The following is a 25,248-nucleotide window of genomic DNA, read 5'->3' on the forward strand; positions in this document are numbered from 1 at the left end:
TTTGATCCTCTTGGATCTTTTATTATGTAGAGCTTTCATACTTTGGTTTCTTATGCAGCCACTGGAAAGAAGCAGCTGTACCACATACATTAGACATCTCTTGGAGGGACCACCATTACTGCCCACCACTGACTCTATGGGAGCCCAAGTCTGGCAGATAATCCATTGCTGTGGCTTTTGGTGGCTTTCTTGCATCTGGACAGCCTCAGGCCATATCCAAACGGGCATACATGTCAGCACTTTTGAGATCCTAAGTCAGTCTTCTTATTCTGGCTTCTCCCAAATCACTACCAGGAAGGAATCAGCCTCTTTATCTGAAACCACACACACATATACATATGCACCTTGATTTGCAGCCAGAATCCTGTGGAATCCTTTACTACTCCTCCCTCTGACTGATTTTGGTGGGGCTCAAATGTCTAGCTCAGGGGAGAATTTCACTCCTCTGATTTTGGATATCTGACTAGAATGGTCTCCCTCACTGACACATTACCACACAAAACTCCTCCTTGATTCTGCTTATGAGGCAGTCACTTTCCTTTCACAACACTCATTTCCAGTGCAGGCTTTTCTCTTTGACAAAAGCAATTAAAATGATTCCTTTGATTAATCACTGTCCAAATGTTCATTTTATCTGATTATACAGAATGACAGAGGGTGATAAAATAGCATGCTGGTATTTCATGGAAATTGTCTCTCTGTGGTGTGAGTTCAGAATTTTGAGTTTTGTCCAAAAACAAGGCAATGAATGAATTTGCTTCAGAGCTCACTTTCTGTCAAAAGGCCAAACTGACTTGGGCAAGAGGGTGGAGTTGCCTGTTCAGACAGGATTTTTTAGGTTTTGCCCTTTACCTCTGGAGCCAGAGGTCTGGCTCTCATCCAGCTGAAAAAAAAAAAAAAAAGTATTTTCTAGGTAATTTTAAAGAGCGAAACCAAAGTGAAGTCAGGTGGCTTGAAATCGGTCCCAAGCTCTTCACTTGAAATGCTTCTCATGGTTTTGGTTTTCTGTGTAGCCATATTTGATAAGTGCTAGGAAAATATTCATCAGCTGGCCAACATACTTCATTTACTCACATGAAACCTGGTGCTTCTTTGTGATACATTTCTTGAAGAATGGCACATACACAAATAAGAGTCATCTAAAATACTGAGTTCGAAAATCAGTGGGCTAAACTGCATTTCAGAAAACCCTAATATAAATCCAGCTGTAGCAGTGAAAGCTCTATTTGCACATAGAAAGCAGAATTGGATTTCAGGAGCTTATATAATCTGTACAAAACAATCATTCCTTTTTTCCCTGAAATCAAAATGCAAACCTCCCACTGACAGTTCTGTTGAAGAATTACACTGGAGGATCAAGCTTGAATGCAATAGTGAAACATTTCAGGACAATTATCAATATATAAATCGCAGGACCTCTTCCCTAATGGAGATTTTCTCCCACCTGCTTCATGCAGCCATCCTTTCTCTGCTATGTCAGAGACTTTTGTTATCAGTAAAAAAAGAGGAACTGTGTTCAAAGTCCTACAAGACGAAGCCATCTTCGATAACAATTAGCCTCAAAATCATTGCTTGCTGACCCATGAAAGCTCTGCAGGCATCCTGGTGGCAGCAGCTACAAATACTAATCTTGACCATTTAGCAGACAGTGCTGTAACTTCAGGCTGTGTCAGCCATCCTGCAATGTTCCTCACTCTACTGCTTCCTGGCAGCTGAACTGCAGCAGCAGGGTCACTTGAAAGCCTGGCAATCGCTGAGCACACACGCAATGCTGGGCCAGGTACCCTGCCATGAAGCAGCATTTTCCATTAAAAAGAAAAATTGAATTTTCAGGGGCCTCATACTGAATGTTCCCATCAGAATCATGGGGGTGGGAAACAACCAAACCACAGCTACATTATCCCAGTCCTCTCCTCACCCAGCAATTGGAGCTAAACTACCTCTCTTTAACAACTTGAGGCCCAGAGCAGGGAGAGCAGTGCCACTGACACCAGGAGAGGTACGTGCAGGACCTGAGTGCATGCTGCTGCCTCTCCTGCATGACAGGAAAGAATGAGCACAGTGATCCAGCTTCTCCCAAATCATCCCACTCATTCTCCAGCTCTGCTTCCTTGTCCCATCTATGTGGGATATAAACAGGGACTGGCAACTGGAGGAAGAAGATCAAATCTGCCCTTCAGTATTTTTCTCTGTGTTCAGTGTTTCCTCTGACCAGGATTTGGTCATTCTTCCATCAACATGCCTTGTTTATACTTCTCAGCAAGTCCCTCAAAAGCTACTCTGAAAAACAATCCAGGAATATAGTGATATAAAGGCAGGAATATGAGCTACAGAAACTGTGAATCAGTTTTCTAGGTAGGAGCAGTAAGACTTTCTGTTGTGTTTTGGGCTTCTTAAAAGAAATTGAGCCATTTTTAGAAGTAGGCAGAAATTGCAAAAGAAAACAATAGTATTTCTAAAGATGTGTCTTTAAACAAATGCATAGTTTGTAGTTTGGGGAGAAGTATTGTCCTGCTTAGAGCATTTTTTAAATAAAAAGTGAAAAACTTGATTACTATTTAGCGATGAAGTCAGCAGTCTGAGGAAATGCACAACAAATGGCAGATACCTGTATGGGCTTTTCCAGTGTTGCTGTCTGCACTTGCCTCCAGCTTGATGTGGGTGAATGAAGCAGAGAATATAAACCTCACACAGTGGAAACCCATAGGCACAACTCTTGTAAGTGTGGAGTAAGCGGAGCTCCAGCTAGGAATGAAACTGGATGATCTAAAATGCAGAAACAAGAATAGACCAGTCAGGCCAGAAGGAACTACGGACAAAAGTGAGCTGGAGAATGCTGTAAGCCAGTCTGCCTTACTGATTCTGATGTTTTTAAAGTTAATCCATTGCAAGCAGACCTTTTAAATCATTTGAATTTACAGTAGGCATCAAGTAATGCATATTTATGCCACACTCACTGAAAATAGTTCCTCAGCTAATATGCAGTGGTGAAGAGGAATGCCATGCTTTCTGCTTTTTTTCTTCAGAAAATAAAAGGTCGTTTTCCATTGGGTAAGTGGAAAACCATGGTAGAAGAGAACTTTTGAAGTCGAGCAGCACAGCCAGAATGTGTTGCACCTCTGCAGAGGACTTAAGAGAATTAAGAAGGATTAACCAAATAAGCAGTTTACCTGTCAGTAAAACTAGCTTCCAGGCTATCCCCACAGATTCCAAAAGCTCTGTTGTTTGATATTCTGATGCTCTTAAAAGACAAGTGCTGTCTGATTTTCCAAGTTCTTTTATTATTTTCTTCATGCCATAGTATTATGTCATGAAGAAAAAAATAATAAGATCAGTTCTCATTAAAACCGCCTGTGCCAATCATCAAACCTTTTTTCCTTTGCTTCCTTCTTTTATACTCACCCGTGGCACTTTGAAGGAAACCACAAAAATGTAATCATCAGGTTATCTCCAGACTTGGTCTGCTCTCATAGCCCCTTTCCTTTCAGTCTCACCCTTGTCCCCTCCCCCACCCATAATAATTCCCACATGTTTATGCAAAAATATTGGACTTTCTTTTATTATTGACAATTAAGAAAGGCAACAGTTTCAACATCTCTGCAAGAACAATAATTTCTGAAAGTGAACAGCTTTCTGCCTTGTCTGTCTGCAACTTTTGGGATGCCAAAACCCAATCAGTGTAACAATAGTACAGCACTTAAACAAAAGGGTTGTGAAGAGTGTAGGCATCATTTCCACACTCGTTTCTTTCCCCCCATTGCTACTGAGTCTAAAACTTAAGCCTGTTACCTTGCCAATCAAGTCAGTTTAGAATTGATTCAGTGACCTACAATTATCTGGCAGTGAGGCGACACAAGATATAGATAGGCCATAACCCAGTGAAATGTTTTTTTGAGTCCCAGAGGCTCATTGGCAAACCAGCACTGAAACTCACTGCCAGAAGGAATTTTAAGGCAGGTCAAAAAGTTTTTACTCATGTACCTCAGTTCAGGGCACCTGAGTTAGCCAGTGACATTGGGTAGCTAAAGCTGAACATTCCCCTTTTGTCTTCCCATTGCCATCCTTGAAGGTCTGGCTAGTCCTGGAAAAGGTGGAGCAGGCTACAGGTTGTGAGGTGTATAGTCCTGGGGTCTGTGGGATAATGATACCCTTGGTGGACAATGCAGACAGGCTTTGCTGAGCCATCAGGGATGTACCTGTAACCAGTGCCTCTGATTTATGACATCTAGCAACAGTTCCTGGGAGTGCTGTAACTTTCATAAATTAGCATAAACTGAACTAAGTCAGGTCCCACAAGTATAGTATCAAAGTAGGAGCTATTGGATAATCCTAGATCATTGTAACTATCAGAAAACAGATTTGGGAGAAACATGGTAATCCAGAACTGGTAAAATTCCTGTGGAGATCAGTCAGTCTGAATGAAAACCAGAGCCTCTTTGACTCCATACAAATGGACAGAGAACATGAAGGCTTGCAAGAGTAGTAGAGCCTTATACAGAACAGAGGACTCAACTCCTCACTACAAGAGGTATGGACAAGTAAACCCAATCAGCTAATAGTGTCCCAAGAAGGCCACCACTGAAGGGGGAAAGGTCAAAACCAGAGTTAAGCTGATTTGAAGAGTATTTTCCTCAAGATTCCCAGCAACTTTTAGTTTCTGCTATACTGTTGGCATGTTTTGAGTTGTTCTGGTTAAGTGGCATGGTCAGAAGGGAAACAGTGAGCCAAGATTCAGCAAATTATTAAGATGTCCCTTTCAAGGTGGAGAAGACAGGCCAACAAAACACTGAATGAGCTCAGGTCCTATCCTTAGCAGAAGTTCCACAAGCTGTGCCCTGTCCCAGTTTCTTTCACATCATCTGGTCAGTGTGACACCGCAGCACTTAGCTAAAGAAAGACAGAAGATTGCACCTTTCCAATGTGTTATCTCTGCTGAAAGAGCAGCAGGTTTTTTAAACACCATTTTGCAGGTTGTGGTTTTGAGGTTTTTTTTTAATCAATAAAAACTACTTATGTAATACTTGGTCCCACAGCGGCCAAATTCATAGAATCATAGAATGGTTTGGGTTGAAGGGTTTTTAAAGATCATCTCATTCCCACCTCCTATTCCCTGGTTTGTTCAAGGGCCAGACAGAGGAATAGACACTCTGCTCAGGACAACTCTGGCTCTTTCCAAGTGCCCAAGGGCCCAATCTTGAGCCTAAACGAACAACCTCAGCTTGTTCAGAGAGTTTCTATGCCAAGGACTAGCAAATCTGTCATATTTGCTGCACAGCTAGAAAATCAAATTAGCTTGAATCTACTTGCAATACTGCACAACACTCATGGCTGTTGGTAATATGGTGTGAGCCAGAAGTATGTGTCTGGCTTATGGTCTTTAGAATAGAAGACAATTGAGTGGAAAGAAGGAAGTAAAGACAGCAGAGTGTGTGGTGTCACAAAGTACAGTCTGGGATAGTACCTCTAAGTGGAGCTGATACCCACAGAAATTGTGGCAACGTGTAAAAAAATGCTCTTTTCATGAAATGGGCAAAGCCAATAGGTTTTTCCATGGCTTTTCAGAAGTCAGATGCTAGTTAAAACCTGTGGATATGTATACATTCCTTTATATGGATAATTAGCTACTTTATGTGTGGCGCCTCCTGGATTAAAGAAAATTCTTCTATGTAAATAAGTGGAATAGAGTGGTCAAATTTATATGTGTAAAAAAAACCAACCCTCTTTTATATAAATGTGTAGGTGAGCTTCTTATTTCATAGACAAGTGTTAGTTCCTGGACAGCGCATGGGTATTTAAAATGTTCACTCTTCATTGTCCTCTTAAACAATGTCTCTATACAAACACTGAGGATAAACTGAGGATGACTTTGATAACATGTTTAAATAAATGAGAAAAAAATCACATCTTGGAATTGGCTTTTTTGCTTTTTCCATTAAATTCTCAATTATGTCCTTTTGGAATCAATGGCAAAACTCCATTGATTCATTAGGGCCATATTTTCACCCTACACTCCTCTTCTTCATTAATAAGTAGATTTGGCCCAAGTTTTTCTGAAGATACTGCTTTAAACTATTTCTTCTGTTCTACTGAATAACAGAGTGGGTTGACATTTAAGAATGAAAGCTCATCAAGTTTAAATTTCAGTTGTTTTATAATAATAGCCATATGTTAGTTATGGATTGTGTAGGTCTGAAGTTTTGGTAATTTAAAACTGCTTTAAAGTGACCTTTACATGGTTCCACATTTCAACATTTTCTAAAAGCAGTGGGAATTGGTCCTTACTCACAAATCGTTGCATTAAAAGATCTGCAGGCCTGGGCCCATAGTTAGCAGGCTCTCAGTAAGGAAACCCTATGAACATTTATAAACACACTAACTTACAAATGGAGTCTTCACAACGAAATCAACATGACTGGTCTCAGACCCCAGGGTGAAATATCAAATTTTAAGAAAGGCTAAGCCCTGTTAGTATTGAACACAAGATGTGAAGCAAGAGGGACCTTATGTTGTGCTCTTCTCTAGTTAAACAGTGCATGAAGGCAGGACAGTATGGGAAATACTTTGCCTTTTTTCACTGGCAGCTAGTCAGGCTGGCAGGACAGTGATATTGGGGCAGTATGAAGGTGCAGCTCAGCTCCGCTAGCACTGCCTGATTTCTCCCATATGATTTCTCCCTGATCTCCCAACCACACTGCAGCTGATCTTGCCTTTTGGTTGGGCTGCTCACAATCCTGCAATTTCTTTTTTTCTTTGCAGTGTTCCACGCCCCATTCTTCTCTATTCGTGAGTCATTCCTTGCATGTCTGAGATCTTTCTCAAAAGCAGTATTATTCCTGTTGTTCACACTTTCCCTCTGACTTTCTATCTGACTGAATATTTCCACTGTTATGGTAAAGGCATTTAATTTTTGGTATTTGAGGCTTTTCACCTCAAATACCAGCACTTCGAAAGTGTTTTATTTTGATAACAAGGAAACATAGCATGTGTACAGCAAGATACAGACTAGCACCAAATCTCCTGACCCTTCCTTCCAATGCCTTGGTATTTAGGCATGAAGTGGAAGTAGCAGAACTAAAAAGACCACTTAAAAAGTGCCACACTCAAGATCAAAACAAGTTTTCATATGCTGACAAAAAGGAAATGCTGATTGAAATCTACCCCAGATTGACTGATATCTTAATAGGCCTTTAACTTATGCGGAATTTTTTTTACTTCTCCCATGGCATTAAATTTTTAAGTGCTGTATGTGCAGCACTTTTCCCATGAATAAGAAAAATACCATCCACCTAGCAGTTGACCAGATTTCCTTTTTTCTTTTCGTATACTACTATCGTCAGTTCCCACCAGGATTTAGACACTTGGTATATCTGAACCTAAATTAGATGTTGTCAGTGAAAATACACTGTGCAGCATTGGGAAGCCATGTGGTCCTCTCTAAATACTACTTCCCAGCTCACAGTTGTAAGGATTCACTTTGAAATTTCCTATGAAGTACCTCTGCCTCTTCAAAAATTTGGCCCTAAACCCTGCAAAAGCTTTAGCACAGGTATATAAGTAATTCCATTAACACATGTAAGTAACTCCACTGATAATATAGTAAGCAGGCGCGTGTTTGGAGAACAAAACCTTCTTCAGGTATGAAAATATTTTTGTAATTTTTTCCTTTTCTTTTGCAAAACTCTAGCTTGGGAAAAGAAATTAAAATGTTGTATAAATTTGTGGTAATAGGCCAAGCTTTAATTTAATTTTGTTGTCACACAAAATGTTTGCTAGTCTTAGGAAATGGACAATAACCCTTACGGCAGTTATGAAAATTTGAGACCTGATCCTGTAATCAAAAGCATCGTTCATTAATTCAAGCAGAGGAAAACCCAGCCTCTGGAATAAATCCCTATGTATTTTCAGTATGTTTTCAAAAGACAAAGTCGTGTAATTAAATCTCTGAATACTTTCAGTAATTTTTTGTGATACCTCTCATGGCCAGAAATATTTCAGAATTGTTTCCAATGCAATGCTGCAACAGCAACACACCAGATCAGTACTCAGAGACGTGGCAGCATACAGATGGACACACACCAGTCCCATGTGCTGACCCCACGGTGCTCCCAGCCCCAACATCCATCCGAGCACCATGGGACACGAGAGAACCAAAACTAGCAAGGGCCCATCTGTAAACAGATATCAAATCGACTGCTTTATCGTTTTAAATTAATGATATACGAAAGAAAAGCTATACAATAATTGTAATTAATCACCCCACTTTTCCGAAAAATAGCGCATGGCTATACGCTGAGGCACTCCGGACAACGTTTCCTTTGTAAAATGCACGAGGGTGCATTCCAGAGGGAGCTGACCGAGATGCTCTACGGGTGCGACTCGGAGATCCCCGCGGCCCGCTCGGGATGCTGCATTTCCCATCTCCCGGCTCTGGGGCACCGCGCTTGCCCATCCCGCCCGGCCGCGCTCGCCAGGGAGCACCAGGGAACGGCAGCAGGAGTGAGGCACGGAGGGAGACCCTCGGAGAAGCCCCATTGTTTAGATTTCTGTCACAAGCCATGAGAATACTTAATTTCTTTCATCTCTGGAGTTTTCATTATCATTCAAATTTCATTTTCCATTAATTGATCGGGGATTAGCGAAGCCATTATGCAAAAATTAAAGACGAGCCAGATGCGATGAATAATTCATGAGGGACAATTACACTTTATTCCTGCCGTACTTCCTAACTTCCCTCCGACTCCCCGCCTGCCGCAGATGACAGAGTTCCCTCGCCGCCTCCCTGCGCAGCCAGCCGGGCGCGGGGAGCCCGCGGCACAGCGGGCACTGCGCTGCCGCCGCCCGCCGCTAGGTGTCAGGCGCCGCCCGCGGTGCGCGGCGAGCCGCGGAGCTCCGCGCTGCTCCCGCCGCTCTCACGATCCTTATCGGAGCCTCCGCCAGCGCCGGGCTCGGGGGGAGCGCCGGTCCGTGCCCGCTGCCCGCCCGCCTCCCGCACCGCCTCCCGCATCCCCTTCCGCCGCCGGGGTGCCGGCCGGGAGCGGGAGCGGCCGCGGGCGCTCCCCCCGCCCCGTCATCCGCGCGTCCCACACCCCTCGCACCGGGCATCTCATTTATCCCACCGGACAGTTGTTGCCCCATTAAAGCGCAGTCCCGCCCTTCGCGGAGGACCTTTCATCTGGGGAAGTTTTATGACACTTTGTAAATGTGCAAAGTTTTTAATTAGACTCGCCAGACAGCCCCAGGCAGCACTAGCGCCACGAAGTCTTCATGCCGCTCTCTGCTTTACAGCACAACAAGCCGCTCTACTCCTTTGAAGACAATGCCGACTATGTCTACGATGTCATGTGGTCGCCAGTGCATCCCGCGCTCTTCGCCTGCGTGGACGGGATGGGGCGCCTGGATCTGTGGAACCTGAATAACGACACCGAGGTGAGGCGGCTCGGCGGCGGTGGGAAGGCGCGGGCGGGCGCCGGGCGAGACCTTAACCCTGTGAGCGCCGGCACTGCCGGGCACCCCTCGCCACGCTCCCCGCCGGGACTCCGCGGGGCGCCGCGCTCCCTCGGGGCGGGGGCAGCCCGGGGCGCGGCGGGGAGGGGAGGGAAGGGAGGCTGAGAGAGGGCAGGTCCCGCTGCCGGGGGCTCCCGCCCGCTCCCCTCCCCCGCCCGCCTTCCCTCCTCGCTTCCCTCCCTCCCTCCTCCCTCGCTCCCTCCCCTGCGGCGGGGCTGCTGCGCTCGGTACCTGTCAGGGGCGGGAGGGCTGACTCCGGCACCCCCGGCACAAAGCCAACGCAATTAAATGCCGCGGTGCCGGCTCGGGGAGGAGGCTCCCTCCCCCTCTGTATTCTAAGGTGCACTTTTAAACCGCGCCCGTTCTGCAGGTTTTTTTTACCCCCCCACCCCGTTTCTGGCGCACGACACTCCAGGCGCCAGGTTTGCCATGCCAGCCTCACCCAGGGCTCACGCCTTGGCCACGCCGCCACTGATGCCAGCGGGGGCCGAGGCTCGGGTTGGCCTGCGAGACTTCTTTCCCTCTGTATTTATTATCCTCTGCGCCAAATTCTCTGGGGATTGTAGCTTGGAAGCCCCGTGCCGGTGCCTCCAGCGTGTCAGGAGCCAAGCGTGTGCCCCTGCATCTCCCCTCTCATCCATCCTGCCTTTGAGTCGCTAGGTACCCCGCTTCAGTCTTCTAAAACACAGGGCATCTCTGTGACATGTTATTTGGGGCTTCACACCCTCACCTTTTTTTTTCTTTAAACTTTGCTGGGAAACTTCAAGACACAAATGTAAATAACAAATAAGTTTTCTTTCCATCGTTAGTAACTAAGTAGTGGGGACCATTGGAAAGGAAATTTCTCACCTTTCAATTTCACTAGTGAGAAAGGGTTAATCAGAGCATTTTTAGCAAAGATTGAGACTGGTAAATGCTATATTTTTTAAAATGTGTCTTTCTAAATGTGCCAAACCCCAGTTTTTTCCTCCTATTATTTCAAATTTTTTAAAACACCAGAGGCTTAAATTGATAGTTTTTCTGGATTGCAGTTTCACCCAAAAATGATTTTGAGGAAACCTGTCATCACCTGAGGTCAATCTGAGATGGCCAGTAATCAGTTTTCAGCACGAAAATGGAAGTATTTTTCCACACGCAAAGTCTTGCGTGTTTTTACTTAATGCAATGTAAATTTAAGAACAAACAGACTGTAAGAAAAAAAGGTCACATATTAGCTGACAAGTTTCTTTTTATGTCCAAAAAAAAAAATAGGAAGAGCAAGCGGCAGTCTTTTCTTCCATATGCCCTATTTTTTAATCATTTTTTTAGGATTAGTTCGATCATTAATATGTCTTTCACGTAAACTTGCAACGTGTTTCAGTCAGAGTGAAATACAGGCAGAGTTTACTGCTTCCAGTGAGTGGTGCTTGCCATAAATAAGCATGGACAGGTAAGAGGAACCAGCACCGGGCACTGCACTGTCAAGGGGAGCAGTGAGGCCTTTTGAAGTGCTCTGAGCAGGAAGCAGTGCAGCCTTTTTAATTAGAGCACATACAGCTGGAGGATATACAGGAGGAGTCTCCTAAGAATTTATTTTGGGAAGGGAGGGACATATCCTTCAGGTGTTCTCATTAATGCAGGCTTAAACACAGAGCATAAACCCCAGCATTTTGAGAAGAAAAAAAGAAAAACCCTTTCTCCCCAAATACCAGGGCTGAAATCCTGCTCTGCTTGAAATCAACTGATGTTTTGCCATTTTACTCAAGGAGACCATAATTTCTTTCCAAAAAATTAGTTTGGACTGCTTGATCCCATTCCCATCAATAATAAGGCTGTACGTGGCAAACCGCTGCGTGTTTTCAGTGTGTTTACATATAAATATACAGGAACATCAGGGAAAAGAATTAATTTCAAGCTTCATCCTGCTTTTATTGTGCATGCAAGGCCACCCCTTGATTTCACAAATTATTTCCGTTCCGAGAGGTCAAAATCAGCTCTCATGTAAGGATCAGACTGGAATTAATTCCATGGTATCTGAGCTTTGTATTTTTATGAGAATCAAATTCGGGTCTCTGGACACAGAAATATAATTAGGTTTCTTTACTGAGCACTGATGAAACAAATAAAAAAATCTGTATGAACGATAAACTGGCAGATTCCAAATAGATGTGAAATTCTGTTATGCAGGAGAAGCAACAAAAGTATCTCTGAAAGAGAGAACTGTGAATAGTTCCTCTGAGCATCGTAACTGAAAGTGATCGTTGTTTGCTTTTACCCTCTATCTGGTAGGTCATAATTAGTTAATAATTTTCAAGATTTCTGAAATTGATTATGCCGTTTAAGTCTGCACAGCTATTTGCTAAGAAAAACTCCTTGTCAGCACTTCTGCCTTTGGAATAAGAGATCTTGAAACACCTATTTTTTAGATCATTATTACTTTTAGATGTCAGATATGTGATGTCAAAGTATTTGTGAAGACAGTACAAAATGACAGGTCTATTACTGTGTTTAACTGCTAGCTATTGATAAAAATCTCTGTGTAAGAAGTAGATGTGATTGTTATTAATGAGTCCTGGCTTTGTTTAATTCGGGAAAGAAGCTGCATTAATATTTAGGTATTATTTTGAAAATCAATTAAGAAAACACCTGGGTTTTGTTACAATGTGCTACCTTCAAATTTTTGAATTGCAACAGAGTTTCCACTAGGGTTACTCTCTGTATTTATTAAAAACATTTTTGCTGAGAGCTAGATGCTTTCTGATCAGAATAACTTAGATCATTGGACTGTACCAAGGATTTAGTCAGTGTAATAATTATTTTCAAAATCTCATTGCAAAGTTGCAAAGCTGTTGGTGTACTTCATGTTTATTTCTGCATATCACAAATTATTTTTTTAATAACAAGGAAAATCATCACGTTTTATTTTATATCTGATAAATTCATATAAAAATTGTTGAGAAGAAAAATCTCCTTACCCACTCTGTCATTCTTTTGCAAACTGATTATTTTTATGGATCAGTGTAGTGAGGTTTGCAGACAGCTTCAGGATAGGAAACGCTGATTTCTTACCTATGTGTCAGTAACATTTATTTTTTGATCAAGATTGGAGAAGATCTCTTGGTGCTTGATGAGTCTTATTTATATATGAACTGATACAAAACTGACTTACAAAGTTGCTTATTTCTTCTTGTTACATCCCATTCAGACGTTTTCTGGGTTTTTTGCAGGCTGTACCTTAGCTTTCAAAGTGTGAGGATGGTGTCTATATCTAGAAACAGGTAACAGATGTATTTGCAAGCAGGTTTTGACACTACACAGGCAATAAAAATAATAATAAAAAGCTATACTCTTATCCTGCAGGTTTTTCTTACTGCATCTTTCTTAATCTGTTACCTGTTAAAATTTCATTTCAAAATTGTTTAAAATCTGACAAGCACCAACGTCAGAGAATTTATAAAGTATTTCAAGTGTGATTTTAAAAACATAATGCTACCATTATAAATAAACTCTTATCTTGAAATCTAAAACAGGCATGTGTAATTTAAACTATCACTACTGAGAGCAGACAAATCTATTTTAAGATACTATAGTTTGACTATATTTCTCTCCATGTCACTGGAGAAAAGTTTTTTTCCTTTGGATTTTAAAGACTTTATCCTTATTGCTTTTAATTTTGTTAGATAGCTTTGTGGATTAGTAACAGGATTTTTCAAAACCATCAGGTTTTGAAAAGAGCAGGGGTTGTGTCTTGTGTCTGCGGCATTCATGCTGCTTATTTTTATGTGGAGCACTGAAAGAATGCTGTATTAACAACAACAGAAAAAAAAGCCAAAAAACAAAAACCTAAACCAAACCCCAGCTCTTTCAGCCTCCTGAAAGGTTTTGTGAAAATTCAATGCCTTAAATATACACTGTATATTTGTACATGAAACACATATCTTTGATCTGCAGTTTTCTGGGAAACATAGCTGGTTAGTGGCTTAGTCCTCTAAAATGTGACATTTGGCTCTTTGAAAAACCCATTTCCAAATGTTATGAAATTAATTTTGGCTGGATTTTTTCTTCTTTTTTTTCCAGAAATCCATGATCACAGCAGTAAAACTTGCTTGTTTTCTACTGTGATTTTTATCATGGATCAATGACTCTATGTCAGCTTAAGGCCATTGACTATTGCTTAGGTAACAGACTTGGGACAAGGAGTTAGTGCATGCCAGATTTTTTTGGGTAATACTGCCTTGGACAGGACCTAGGCCTTGCACAATGGGGAGATGAATCCAGTAGTTATTTGCATTTGAATGACTTCCTAAAGGGGGGGGGGAGGATGGTATCTGCTTTCTGATTGCTATCCAGCATTATTTCTACATCATTCTGCAAACAAATACCTCTTGCATTTCTCGCGTGGGGCTCAGGGCACTATCGTGAAGCCCTTTGCCAGGGTTATGTTAGCTGTGGCAGAATCATCGTGCTTGAGGTGCCAGTTGCCTGCAGGCTGGTGTCAGGGTTGGTGAGGGGGAGCAGGGAGCCTCCAGGGGGAGAAGCAAGGGAAGCAGCCCTGCTTCCCAGTCCTTGTCCAGCTGCTGGCGTGGCAGCGCACACTCTGTGGCTGTAACGAGAGGCTCAGCAAGTCTGCAAAGGTTTGGCTTCATGCTGTCACTCATCTTGTGTGACACAATGAAGGCATTAGGGCTGAGGAGGAAACTGGCATGGAACTCTACAATGTTCATTTTAAGATTAGTTTTCTCCAGGATCTTCGGACCTGTCTCACAACAAAAATGTAAAACTACGGTGAGAGAACCGAGATGAAGTCAGCAAAATGCTGGTTTTGTTAATCTTGTGAGTTTGTCAGTGTTCAGACCAGGCTTTAATATGACCTTCAAGCTGCTTTCTTCCTGTTTCTGCTGCATTGTGCTGCCAATGAGGACAAAAGGAGTACCTGTCACTCTTCCCAAGGTAGCCTAGACTCTGGTTCTTGTCCATCGACCTCTTTTTGCCTGGATTGCTCTCCATTCTATGCCCATTTATAGATCCTGGGATACACCCTTATCATCTCAATATGTGACCAAAACCTTTTCCCACCAGACAGATCTGGTGGAGGGGTTGTTTCTGCAGCTATCCTATCCCATTTGCCTTGACCTAAAAAGCATTGAAACTAAAAAGCCTTGTTTGGAAGACTGTTATGCCAAGCTACAGGCTCCTTGCTCAGGCAGGTTCTCTCCTCTTAAAAGCAGCTGGGTGGAGCATTAGTAGGCTTGCAGGTTACTGTCATTTGTCATATGAGGTGACCTAAATCAACTGAGTGATCCACATATCTGGGACAAACACCTACACAATTCCTTCCTCCTGCAGCATCTTTTGATGCCCTCATTACAGCATAGGTTACAAATGCTTCTCTTAAGATCATGCTCATTGCTTTATTAATCCCACGCATTAACCAGAATCTTTATGTATTCTTGTGGATCACCTGTTAAGTTGGTTGACTTGGGCCAGGGAGGGGGGCTAGGAATTAGCCAGAATCCAGGTGTATTTAAAGCAGAAGTAATGTCCTGGGGATGTAAAAGAATATATTGCAGGAGCTCCAAAATGTCAGCTCAGCTGTTCTCACTTCTGCCATGCTCTCACTCTAAAGTGATTAGCTCAGGACTTTTCTGATATAATACCTGAGTTTCAGCCTCTGCATGTAGCCACAGAGGTGCGTAGGGATTCAAAAGATGTGTCAGCATGAATACAGGGATGTGTCTGCTGACCGTCAGGTTATCTGGGCCTGAGTCAGAAGCCAGGGCAGGACTGAAGCCAAATGCTACTCTCACTTGGTTCTTGGTCATGTTGGTGACTTTTGAGAAAAAAGCAGATGTGGTTTCGCATGGTTCCAGGGTTAAAGGGGAAAAATGGTTTCTTTCACAGCCCTTTACTGTTCATTCCAAGCAATCTCTTACTCGTTCCTCTTTTTAGCACATGTGATCAAAGAAAACAATGAACCCTTTTTTTTTTTCTCACCCCATGAGAGTTGTTTGTTTCTTCAAGCAATACCAAGGGACTTTGACTCATCCAGGACATTCAAAAGTGACCCCATAGTTTGTAGGCAGTGTGATTTTATTGTCTTTCCTATCCCTATTGTTTCAACAGGTTCCCACAGCCAGTGTCACCATAGAAGGAGCTTCTGCCCTCAACCGTGTCCGCTGGGCCCAGGCTGGGAAGGAGGTGGCAGTTGGTGATTCAGAAGGTCGCATATGGGTCTATGATGTTGGAGAGGTATCTTCTTTTGGGATTCTTTTTTGTGGTTTGTTTGTTTTGTTGGGGTTTTTTGTTTTGTTTTGTTTTGTTTTGTTTCTAAGCTCAACTCCTGGAGACTGCCACATCTAAGTTTAAGAAAGAAATCTATCTTATTCTTTCAGTGGAGTCCTCATTGAATTTGGGTTGCCAGCAGTGTGTTAGTCGTAAAGTTACCTTGCAAAAGAATTGACTTGTTAAAGTCTCATGAGAGAAGTCTCTTTTGAAAGTTTCCAGTATTTTTCAGACTGGTTTTTTTTAATGGCTCTGTGGGTACAGTTGGAAAAGGTTAAAAGAACATAAAGAGAAAAAATTGAGGTGCAAAAAGAGGCAGTGCTGTTTTGAAGTTGGTCCTAAAGGATTCACCTTTTATACTTCAGTATCTCTTATTTCATGACTGGCTTATTGCTGTAATTTTTTGTTGGCATGACATGTACAGAATGCATCTGTTCTTTTGATACTGCTTCGTATGTCTGAATACATGCAAAAGTACTAGCAGGAGGAAATGAGAGGTGTCATTTTGAAGGATGGTAGGTGCATGCATGATAGAGTATAGCAGGATGCATGTTCAGTGCCTAAGGCTGCTCTCAATTCACTCTGCTACATCTTATAACAAGCATCTAAACTGCAGCGTGTTTGGCAGTGATGAATCTAACTCTTCGTTGATGAATGCGGTATAAAGTGTTCCATCGGCATTACAATCCCTTGGAACAGTTAAGGGTGAATCTCTGAGCAATCAGCTTTTATGTAGAGAATTTGTTTTCCATCATTATCTGTGATAGGATACTGAGATACCCATCTCTGCACAGTAGGGAAATATTATAGAATGCATACAGAATTATCTGTAACTCTCATAAAGTGATTTTATGGCCCATAGCAAAATTGCTTGTGCATGACTCATATTTTTGGATTTCATTCACTTGTGCAGGAGTTGCCTTTCCTCACAAATGTTTGCTGAAACTTCTTGCCATATTGTTAGCATAATCTCTAAATTGTCTAAGGTTACTGTGCTCAGATTTCCACTGTGACACTGGCAGGTCAGGCTGTTTTTATTTATTTTTCATTTTTGCATGACTGTTCTGTCTTTCAAGTGATACGACAGGCAGTGGAAATGTCTTTGATGACAGCACAGTCCGATTTTGTCTGGGAGTCTAGACGGGCTGTAGAAATGTCTCTTTTTGCATATCATACACCAAATCATTCATAGGACTATTTACTCCTGCAGGCTCACCCAGAAGAAAATAGTGTTCTATGCAGAAGTAGTAATATTGAAGTTTTTGACCATTCCTCTGTATAATAAGATGTCATCTTGCAAAATGAGTCATAGTGATACACTCAAATAAAAAAGAAAGACAGGCTTCTATTACTTGAAAAAGAAAACAGAGTCGTTCAACAGTATTGATTGTGTGAGTCCAGTACATAAAGGGTTCTGCTTCAGGGATGTTGTGTGCCCTGCCTATGCAGAGCCTCAGTGTCTCCAGCTCAGCTCCATATGCACTTAAGTGAACCGATGGATGTCCTTCCACATGGCTCCTGACAGACCATTGCCAACCCTCCTCCTCTTCTGTAATGAATGAAGGAGCTAATTAGTTTGTTGCCTGGCTCATTGCAGCAGTATCTGTCTCTGCAGTAATTCCTGTATGAAATTTAGGAGAGGTCATCTGGGCTGCAACACTGCTGGGGCTGCTGTGCTGTTAGAACCTTTCTCTGGTTAAAAGAGAAGGGTGCTCATATATTCTCTACCCTAACTGTTCTCACTATAAACCTCAAGTGAGGTGCAGAAATACTTTGCAGATCGAGAGCCTGGAATGAAGGGCATGTACAGTGAGCAGCAGCCTTTTCTGTCATTAAGCCTGTGGGCCAGTCTGTAAAGAGCTCTTTGATGAGAGATTCCATTCTTGGCTGTCCTCAGGCATGACGCACAGGGGATTCACAGCGTGCACATGCACTTCGGGAAGTGCCTGCTACAGAAACATGGCAGCCTTTAAGGCTTTTGCTTTACTTCACTGTGCAGACTCTGGCAGTTTTTTGGCTCAGCTGGGGTCCTCCTTTGACTGTCCTTTTTGCGTGGGTTTGATCCTGGGATCTCACAGGGCTGGTCTGACAGTTTTTGTGCAGGTTGCAGTGCTTGTGACCACTCACATTGTGCAGAGAGGGACAGATCAATAGAGAAGTAGTCATTTTTTTATTTGTTTTGTTTTCTTTGGGCTGTTTTTCTCTGTGAACTGACTCATTGTGGGAGTAGATGAGTGAGAATGTGGCTGGGGTCGAGGGGCTGGAAGCTGGATTTAGCACCTAACTTTCATATTTGACCTAGCGGTGTTTCAAATCCTGACACTAAGCTGTGACCTTTCAGCAACAGCACTCTTCTCATCTCCTACAACATCAGCTTCTGAAATGGCCTCATCACTGGAAGAACTCATCTCTGCCTAGCTGATAACTCAGTAGCATCCACTTGTTTGAAGGTGTATCTCTCTGATTTGGGAAGATGGGTGTGATTACTTGCATTAGAAAGTCAGCAGGCCACTTCACACAGACCCAAAATATACTCACCAAAACCATTAATGCTCCACTTACACTGCACCCTTTTAGAAACCTTTGTTTTCTTGTGACTCTTCCAAATGTCACATTAGATGAGATTTAAATTCATAAAGTACTGATTCCATCAGAAAAAAACCCCACATTTTTTTTGTATTTTAATATAGCATGGTGTCTTTGGATTTCACATTACTAGATAAACAATATTCCTTACCTGTTTCTTAGGCAGCATTGACTCTGTGACTTTTAATCACAGTAGAAAACATCAGGCTATCAACCATTAAGGAAAAAATTAAGTGGTAGGAATTTTTACTTTGGTAGATTCATCACCGTTTTAAGGAACTATCCTAGAGAGCAGTAAAGTTTACTGCTGCTATTAACCCATATGGTATAAAAAGAAAACATATGACCTAAGTGAAAAATGCAAGACATAAGGCCTAACCTTGCATCCTTTGTGAAGGTAAAGAGTGTGAGATTAGGACTGTTTTCACTTGTGTAAGAATTTAGGATTTTGACCATGTTGATCTGTTATCCAGTCATGGTCTTTATGACACAAGAAATGTCAGGCACATGAAGAACATGGCAGGGTCCATGACCAGGGAGCTAAAAATAATGGTGACACTTTCAGTTAGGCTATATATTGTTATCTCCTTAGACTGTGTACTTTTAGTTGTTTGATTTTGGCATCGCATCTGAAAATAACTGAACACATTTATTTTCACAGTGAGGGGTCTATTTTCTCCTCTATGCGTGTCCTTTATGTCCATTAGCATTAATGGGAGTTACACACACACTTCCAGCGGAGAGGAGACTTAAACAGTCCATATAGATGTGCTCTTGGGGATCAGTGAGCACTGATTTAAAGAATGTAAATTATAAAATGAAATAAAAACCCAAACACACAAAAATCTAATTGTTTTAGTGTGATGGGATCTTAAACCTATATTACTTAAGTAGTATATATAACCAATCATTGTAAATACGCTTTAGTCTATATAAGATCTAAATACTCAAACTTTTGCTGGCCTAGTAGTTATGATATTGTTATTGTGATAGTTTGTATAATATATTCTAGCTTCTGTTGCCTTACCTGGCTTGTTTACTGGGCAGCAAGTTTTCTGTATGGTAGAAGCTGATTTTAACAGAACATGGACCACTGCCTATAGATTTATTCACATGTTCAGATGATTGATAGTTAGACCTAACTGCACGTCTGTTTTGGAGATATATTTTCTAGAAAGCTTGCTCCTATTGTGCACGCTTCAGTGATGTTACACAGTGCCTGCTGTCATAAATATTCTCTAACAACCATGTTTGTTGCTTACCTGGCTTATTGTGAATGCTCTTTGCACCTTTGGTTGTGAAAGAAGCAGCTTCTCATCCACCTTCTATTATTTCTTTTTCTTTTTCTTTCCCCATTTATCTCTTCCAGGTCATATTCTGCTTGCATTATGAGTACATAGATAGAAACTGTAAGTCAATGACTTATTATTTGATTCTAATAAAATATAAAGTAGCTTTGCAGTGCAGGATCACAGAATATGAGACTGTAATCACAAGGAGCGCAATGCAGTACATTATTTTGTTAACCTGGTTACAGGACAAACTATTGCACCAGTTTGGTGGTCTTTCAGACAGTGGCTTCTAGTCGCCCTTTTAAAGGCACCTAGTATGACAGGTGGACTGGAGAGAAGTAAGAAAAGGTGTTTCTCGAGACCATCCAGGAAGGCTGGCTCTGCCAACAAAGCAGTTACCTGGGATTCTTTGCACGGTTAATACCTCTGTCCGTGTTCCTTGCAGTGAAATCAGAGTCATATGGATGTGTATGTGACTTTGTTAGGTTTCAGAGTTTAAACTGCCTTAAGCCTTTCTAGGGCTGCTGTGTTAGGTTGTTTGTGTACTTCCCCATTTGCTCCATGATAGGTGTTAATCTCATATCTCATTTTCAAGTACATGACCAGCAAGGGAGGAGCTGGCAACTGCCCTGAAGCATGTGGATGAAGTGGTACAGTAAGGATATCCCGCTGGCGCCTATAAAGTAATTTCCTTTGATTTCAGCAGCCTTTAACAGCTGCTCTGAGATTCTTTGGGTTCTAGACAGAAACAAATGTATATTTGTGACCAACTCTCACATTTGAGCATGACTATTGAGTCATTTGTTTTTAAGTGGGGAAGGATTTGTACTTTGTACTTCTGTCTTGTGATCTCCGTGTTTCACTATAGATTTTGTACAGAAAACACATATCCAGCATCTCTTTCATGCAGTTACAAACCACTGTAGCTCAGAGAGAGAAATAAACAAATAGGTTTTGTGTCATGTAGTTATCCAGGTAGATTTTCCAGTAGTTTTGCTTTTGTCATCATAAAGCTTCTGTAGGGCATATATTGAGTTGGGAAATGATTTTGCCACAAAAGCAGAGTCGAGACTCGCCATAAAACATTTTATTTTAAAATCTGTGTTGAGTTACAAGTATTCTTGGAACACAGATACATGGCTCATGCACATATCATGAAGGCAAATTTGAGCAATAATGAGGGGTTGTGCTTACAACCAAGTTTTATTCAAAAACATTCAAAGATTAAGTAAGACACAGTAGTTACAACAACATGCACAATCCAAGCATAAAGGATAATTAAATTTCACCATTGATATTTCTGCTAGGGAGGTTGGAACCCTGGCTTCAGAGAATTTTAAAAACATGTTTTAACAAAGCAAAATCTCTTAAGAGTTGTTGGAAAATATAAAGAGCTAAGGTTTTGATTTGCTTCCATTTTTTCCCCAGTTTTGTAATGTTCAGTCTTGAAAAACTTTTAGAACTGGAAGCATTTAGAAATAACCAAAAAAAGCCAAACCAGGAACTTTAGCTTTTTACTTGAATAACATCTGAAATAGTGAGCTGAACAAGCTCCTCGTCCCTCATCATTTCAATTTTCACTGATATAGTCAGCATTCACAAAGGGATTTTTGAAGTAGGTTAAATAAGAACTCCCTAATGAAAAAAACGCACTAGTTTGAAATCAGTCAATTTAATTACTGTGTTTTATGAAGGCCATTACCCATTGCTGATTACTAGGGTGATAAAATCTTTAAGCTTTGGTAGCCTCCATAGGGGGTGAGCTGATCTAAGTAGAGCAAAGTCCAGTCATTATCACCCTAAATACTTGTGTTTCTCATTACAATATTCATTACTTTAGGTTACTGTGAACGCTTTGAGGTCTTTATATAAGCACTGGTTTATTCCTCTGTAGAAAAACAATGTTGATAAGTTAAAACCAAGTGTTTATATACTTTTGCAGTTTAAAATGAGGCTCGGCTACATCCATACATAGAAGTGCATAAATTTATACCTCTGAGTATAAATTTCCCTATATACACCTTTTGATGGCTGTTTGCTTGTCAGTGGGGTTGTATTAGTCTGATAAGAAATGGGAAAGGCCGTGAGTTACCTTGTTCTTTCAGTCTGTTTGGGTACTTAGAGAAGCTGGAAAGAAGGCTTGTGTTCCTAATAACAATCTTTATTAGGGAAGTACTTTTCAAGAGGGAAAACTGAGCCATGATCTAATTAATCTGAGTTACCTAAGGCTGGTTGCTGAGGATTGGAGCTCTTTATCTCCACTGCCAGCCTGGGGCCTCGAGCTTCCCTTTCTCTGCCACCTCTTGTGTATTATGTGGCATCACTGGCTCTCTGCCCTTCTCAGTCTCCCTCATCATGGCCTTCAGACTTACAAAGCAGCTTCATAAAACCAGTGTTGTTTAAAAGATGCCTGCAAAATCACTTACTCTTTCATTTAAAAAAGTATTTTTTCTTAGAAAAGACCTCTTGAAATGTATCAGGGAGGGATGTGGATATGGGTTACTGAGAGAGGAGAGTTGCCTGTAGAAAGGGACAGAAGAACTTGGTATGATTAAGCCAGGAAAGCATGAGCCTGGTGGCAACATAGATGTTTCATGTTCTTGCAGAGATAGGAGTGCTTGGGGCCAAAGGAGAAGAACTAGTGGAGCTGAGGACACGCTCCCACCAGCACATGTGGCTGCAAGCTGGCCATGTATTCATTTGAGTCAAAAATTAGAGAATATTTTTAACTATCAGAAGACTGAAGTCCCAGAGTGGATGGAGACAATGGGAGAAACATCCTCTCGAAGTGGAGCCTGTCAACAGGATTTTGGGATGTGCTTGTGTGTGATGCAGGAATGCATCACACCTGATGTACAGGGTCACTCTCCTGCCCATACCCGGATATTTGTTCTCAGTAACAACAGTTTCTTCTGTTTCTCTCTCTAAATAAACAGACATGAAATTCCACTTCCATTTTACCATCTGAATGTTACTTGTTAAAATTAAAGGAGGAAGTATCAGATTTTTAATGGAAGTACCTTTTTTTTCATGTGTTGATTGGACAGTGAAACTAAATGGGTATTAGTGAAAACAGACCGAAAGGGTGGAGGTTTTACATGGTCATCCTAAAAATCCAGTTGATTCCTTCCTCTTAGCTTCCACTTGCTTATGATGAAATATTTCAGCAGCTCTCCAGAGACAGCTTACTAGCTCCCCAGAGAATTTCACAGGGTAAGAAGACATGAGTTTCCAATATGATACAAATATCTTTCAGAAGAATTATTCAACTCCTCATCATATGAAATAAAAATCTTAAGAAACCCAGTCAGCCAACCAGCAAAACTCTGGCCCTAGTCCTTTTTATTCATTTGTACACTACTTTTAAAGCTGACTTATGTTTCCTTTTCCTTTGCAAAGGCCCAGATCCTTCCCCTGCAGAGAGGATCAGAGAGAACAAGCCACATGTGACAGGAGTTAATCATGTAGCTTAATGCCCTATTGGAAGGCACTCAGATAACGAAGTGATGAGAGCAGCAGAGGAGAATCTGTAAGAGATCATTCCTTTTCTGCACAGCAGAGCCTGCAGGAGGGGGAGAACAGAGAGCTGTGTGTGACAGTCTTCCTGCTGGTATTTTCCAGCTAAGCTGGAAAAGCACTGTAAAGGGCAAGAGAAGAGCAAAGGGAAGCCCAGAGTGGACATACCAGTCTGCTCACTACTGGGGGCACTACTGGGGGTTTAACTACTAGCTCCTCAGTTACTGCTTCTCCTGGAAACTTGTCAAGAGGCTTAGTGGAAAAGAGGAGCTGGGTCCAGGCTTTCTATGGCAGTTGTAGCTGAGGCAGTGGAACGTGAGCAAGTGCTTCGGCTGCTCTGCCCCTGCTGTCCTAACCCTGTGTCCTGGAACACTGTGGGGGGACACAGCTGTAGGCAGTTCATGTTAATAGTGTCACAGAGTATGTATTTTAAATATCTGGTTAGTCTGTTGGGTGACATTTTTTCTGAATTTTTTTACCCCCTTTCTGATGTAAAAAGAAGTGTTACTGTAAAACGTCCATAGCTTTAAGTAACAGAGAGTATGGAAGAGGAAAATTGCCCAGTACAAAATTTACTTTAAGCACAGTTTGTGAGTAGTAATTTGCAAATTTCATAGAAATCTGTGACTTATTCTGGTGTTAAAACACTTCTGAAACAAGAATTGCTTTGTGTAATTAATTTTTTTCAGGCATGCTTCTGTGGTTTCAACCTGTCACATCCAGTAGCAGTTTTCATGTTGAGAATCCTTAACTATGTTTTCAATCTTCACGGTTTGCAAAATGGTCTGTATTTTGAACATGAAATAATATTAAACTCGTGACTTGGAAAGTAACAGTTAAACCTAAAATATCAACTGAGGATAACTCTGGGCTTTAATACATCCTATTTTTCAGCTAAAATTCTATATTCTGTGCTTCATTTAAATGTGAAATGTATCCTCCAGTGCCTAAAGTGGTAGAAGAATCTATGTCTGAAATGGGAGAAAAAAAAAAAGAAAAACAAAAAACCAAAACCCACTACTATTTCATGGATGAGCTCTTGCAGATATTGGGATGTGTGTAAAATCTCACAGAGAAGGCAGCAGCTCTCCTGCTAAAATCTTGAGCAGTTCATAACCTGCTTATGGTGAGAGTCCATTTGCCAGCTGAGAGCCAGAAAGCTGTGGCAGAAGTCCTTTACAGTTCCTGTTCTGGCAGATTTCCTAGCATGAATCATGGCATGGACATAGCCAGCTTGGTTTGGATAGGGAGCAAGCAGAGCTGAAGATGATTTATTTCTTCCCTGAGGCAATAGTCCTTCACTCAGCTGAAGTTCCAGGGAGGCACCTTTGTCAGTGCAGCTACCCCACAAGCTGAACCTCTGGTATTTCATGTGAAAATGATGGGCCCATGCTTCCAATCAGTGTAGTTGTCAGTAAAAAAAAAAACCAGTAGGTATTGGAAAGAACAGGTTGAGGGCTCCTTACCTTCTAGTTTAGTTCATTTGGTATTTTTAGGCTTTATTGCACAATGATGACAACTGATAGCATAATTTGGTAGAGAAAGAATCCTGATCCCTTAGTTCCAAATGTTAAATGTCCTGAAACACATGTAAAAAATTCCATGACTTCTCAATGACTTTGAGAAATGACAGTTGGAGCAAGACTGAGATCCCCATGGGAGGTGAGTGGCAGACAGCATGCCTCACTGTTTTTCCCAATCCACCTGTAAATTGATGGCATTACAGAAGAAGTGGAATGGCAGGAACTGCAAGAACTTTATTGCTTAGGGCACATCCTCTATTGAAACAAAATTCTGAGCTTTCCTCAAGCACGGCAGATGTTCTTTCTGCTGATTAATTGTATTAAATCTTTTGTTTTCAAGACTTGCAGGCCAATAGTCTCTGCTATGGAAAGTATTCCTTGAGGAGATGCATAGGAGAGGCTCCTCCCAGTGTGACTGGTGAAAGAACTTCCATGGGATTAGGAACAAGCTATAAGCTTATAGTCAGCCTTAGTATTTTAAAAATAAGAGGTGATTCAAAGAAATAAAAGTTGTTGAAATTTCAATTAGCAGTCAACTCTTTCAGGATGACTGATGATTACTCAAT

The 25,248-nt window shown here is 41.6% G+C and overlaps 1 protein-coding gene across 7 annotated transcripts in view; it reads left to right on the forward strand.

Annotated features, from left to right (window-relative positions):
• DYNC1I1 (dynein cytoplasmic 1 intermediate chain 1) overlaps positions 1 to 25,248 on the forward strand; it is a 189,551-nt gene that overhangs the window by 155,810 nt on the left and 8,493 nt on the right. For all 7 annotated transcript variants that reach the window (XM_085050770.1, XM_085050774.1, XM_085050772.1 and 4 more), the window contains 2 exons: positions 9,286 to 9,426; positions 15,607 to 15,732. In XM_085050770.1, coding sequence (XP_084906896.1) covers positions 9,286 to 9,426; positions 15,607 to 15,732 — 267 coding nt within the window. The remainder of the gene's footprint in view (positions 1 to 9,285; positions 9,427 to 15,606; positions 15,733 to 25,248) is intronic.

Source organism: Lichenostomus cassidix, chromosome 2, assembly GCF_008360975.1.
Source record: "Lichenostomus cassidix isolate B80296 chromosome 2, HeHo_3.0, whole genome shotgun sequence".
Classification (NCBI taxonomy): Eukaryota; Metazoa; Chordata; class Aves; order Passeriformes; family Meliphagidae; genus Lichenostomus; species Lichenostomus cassidix.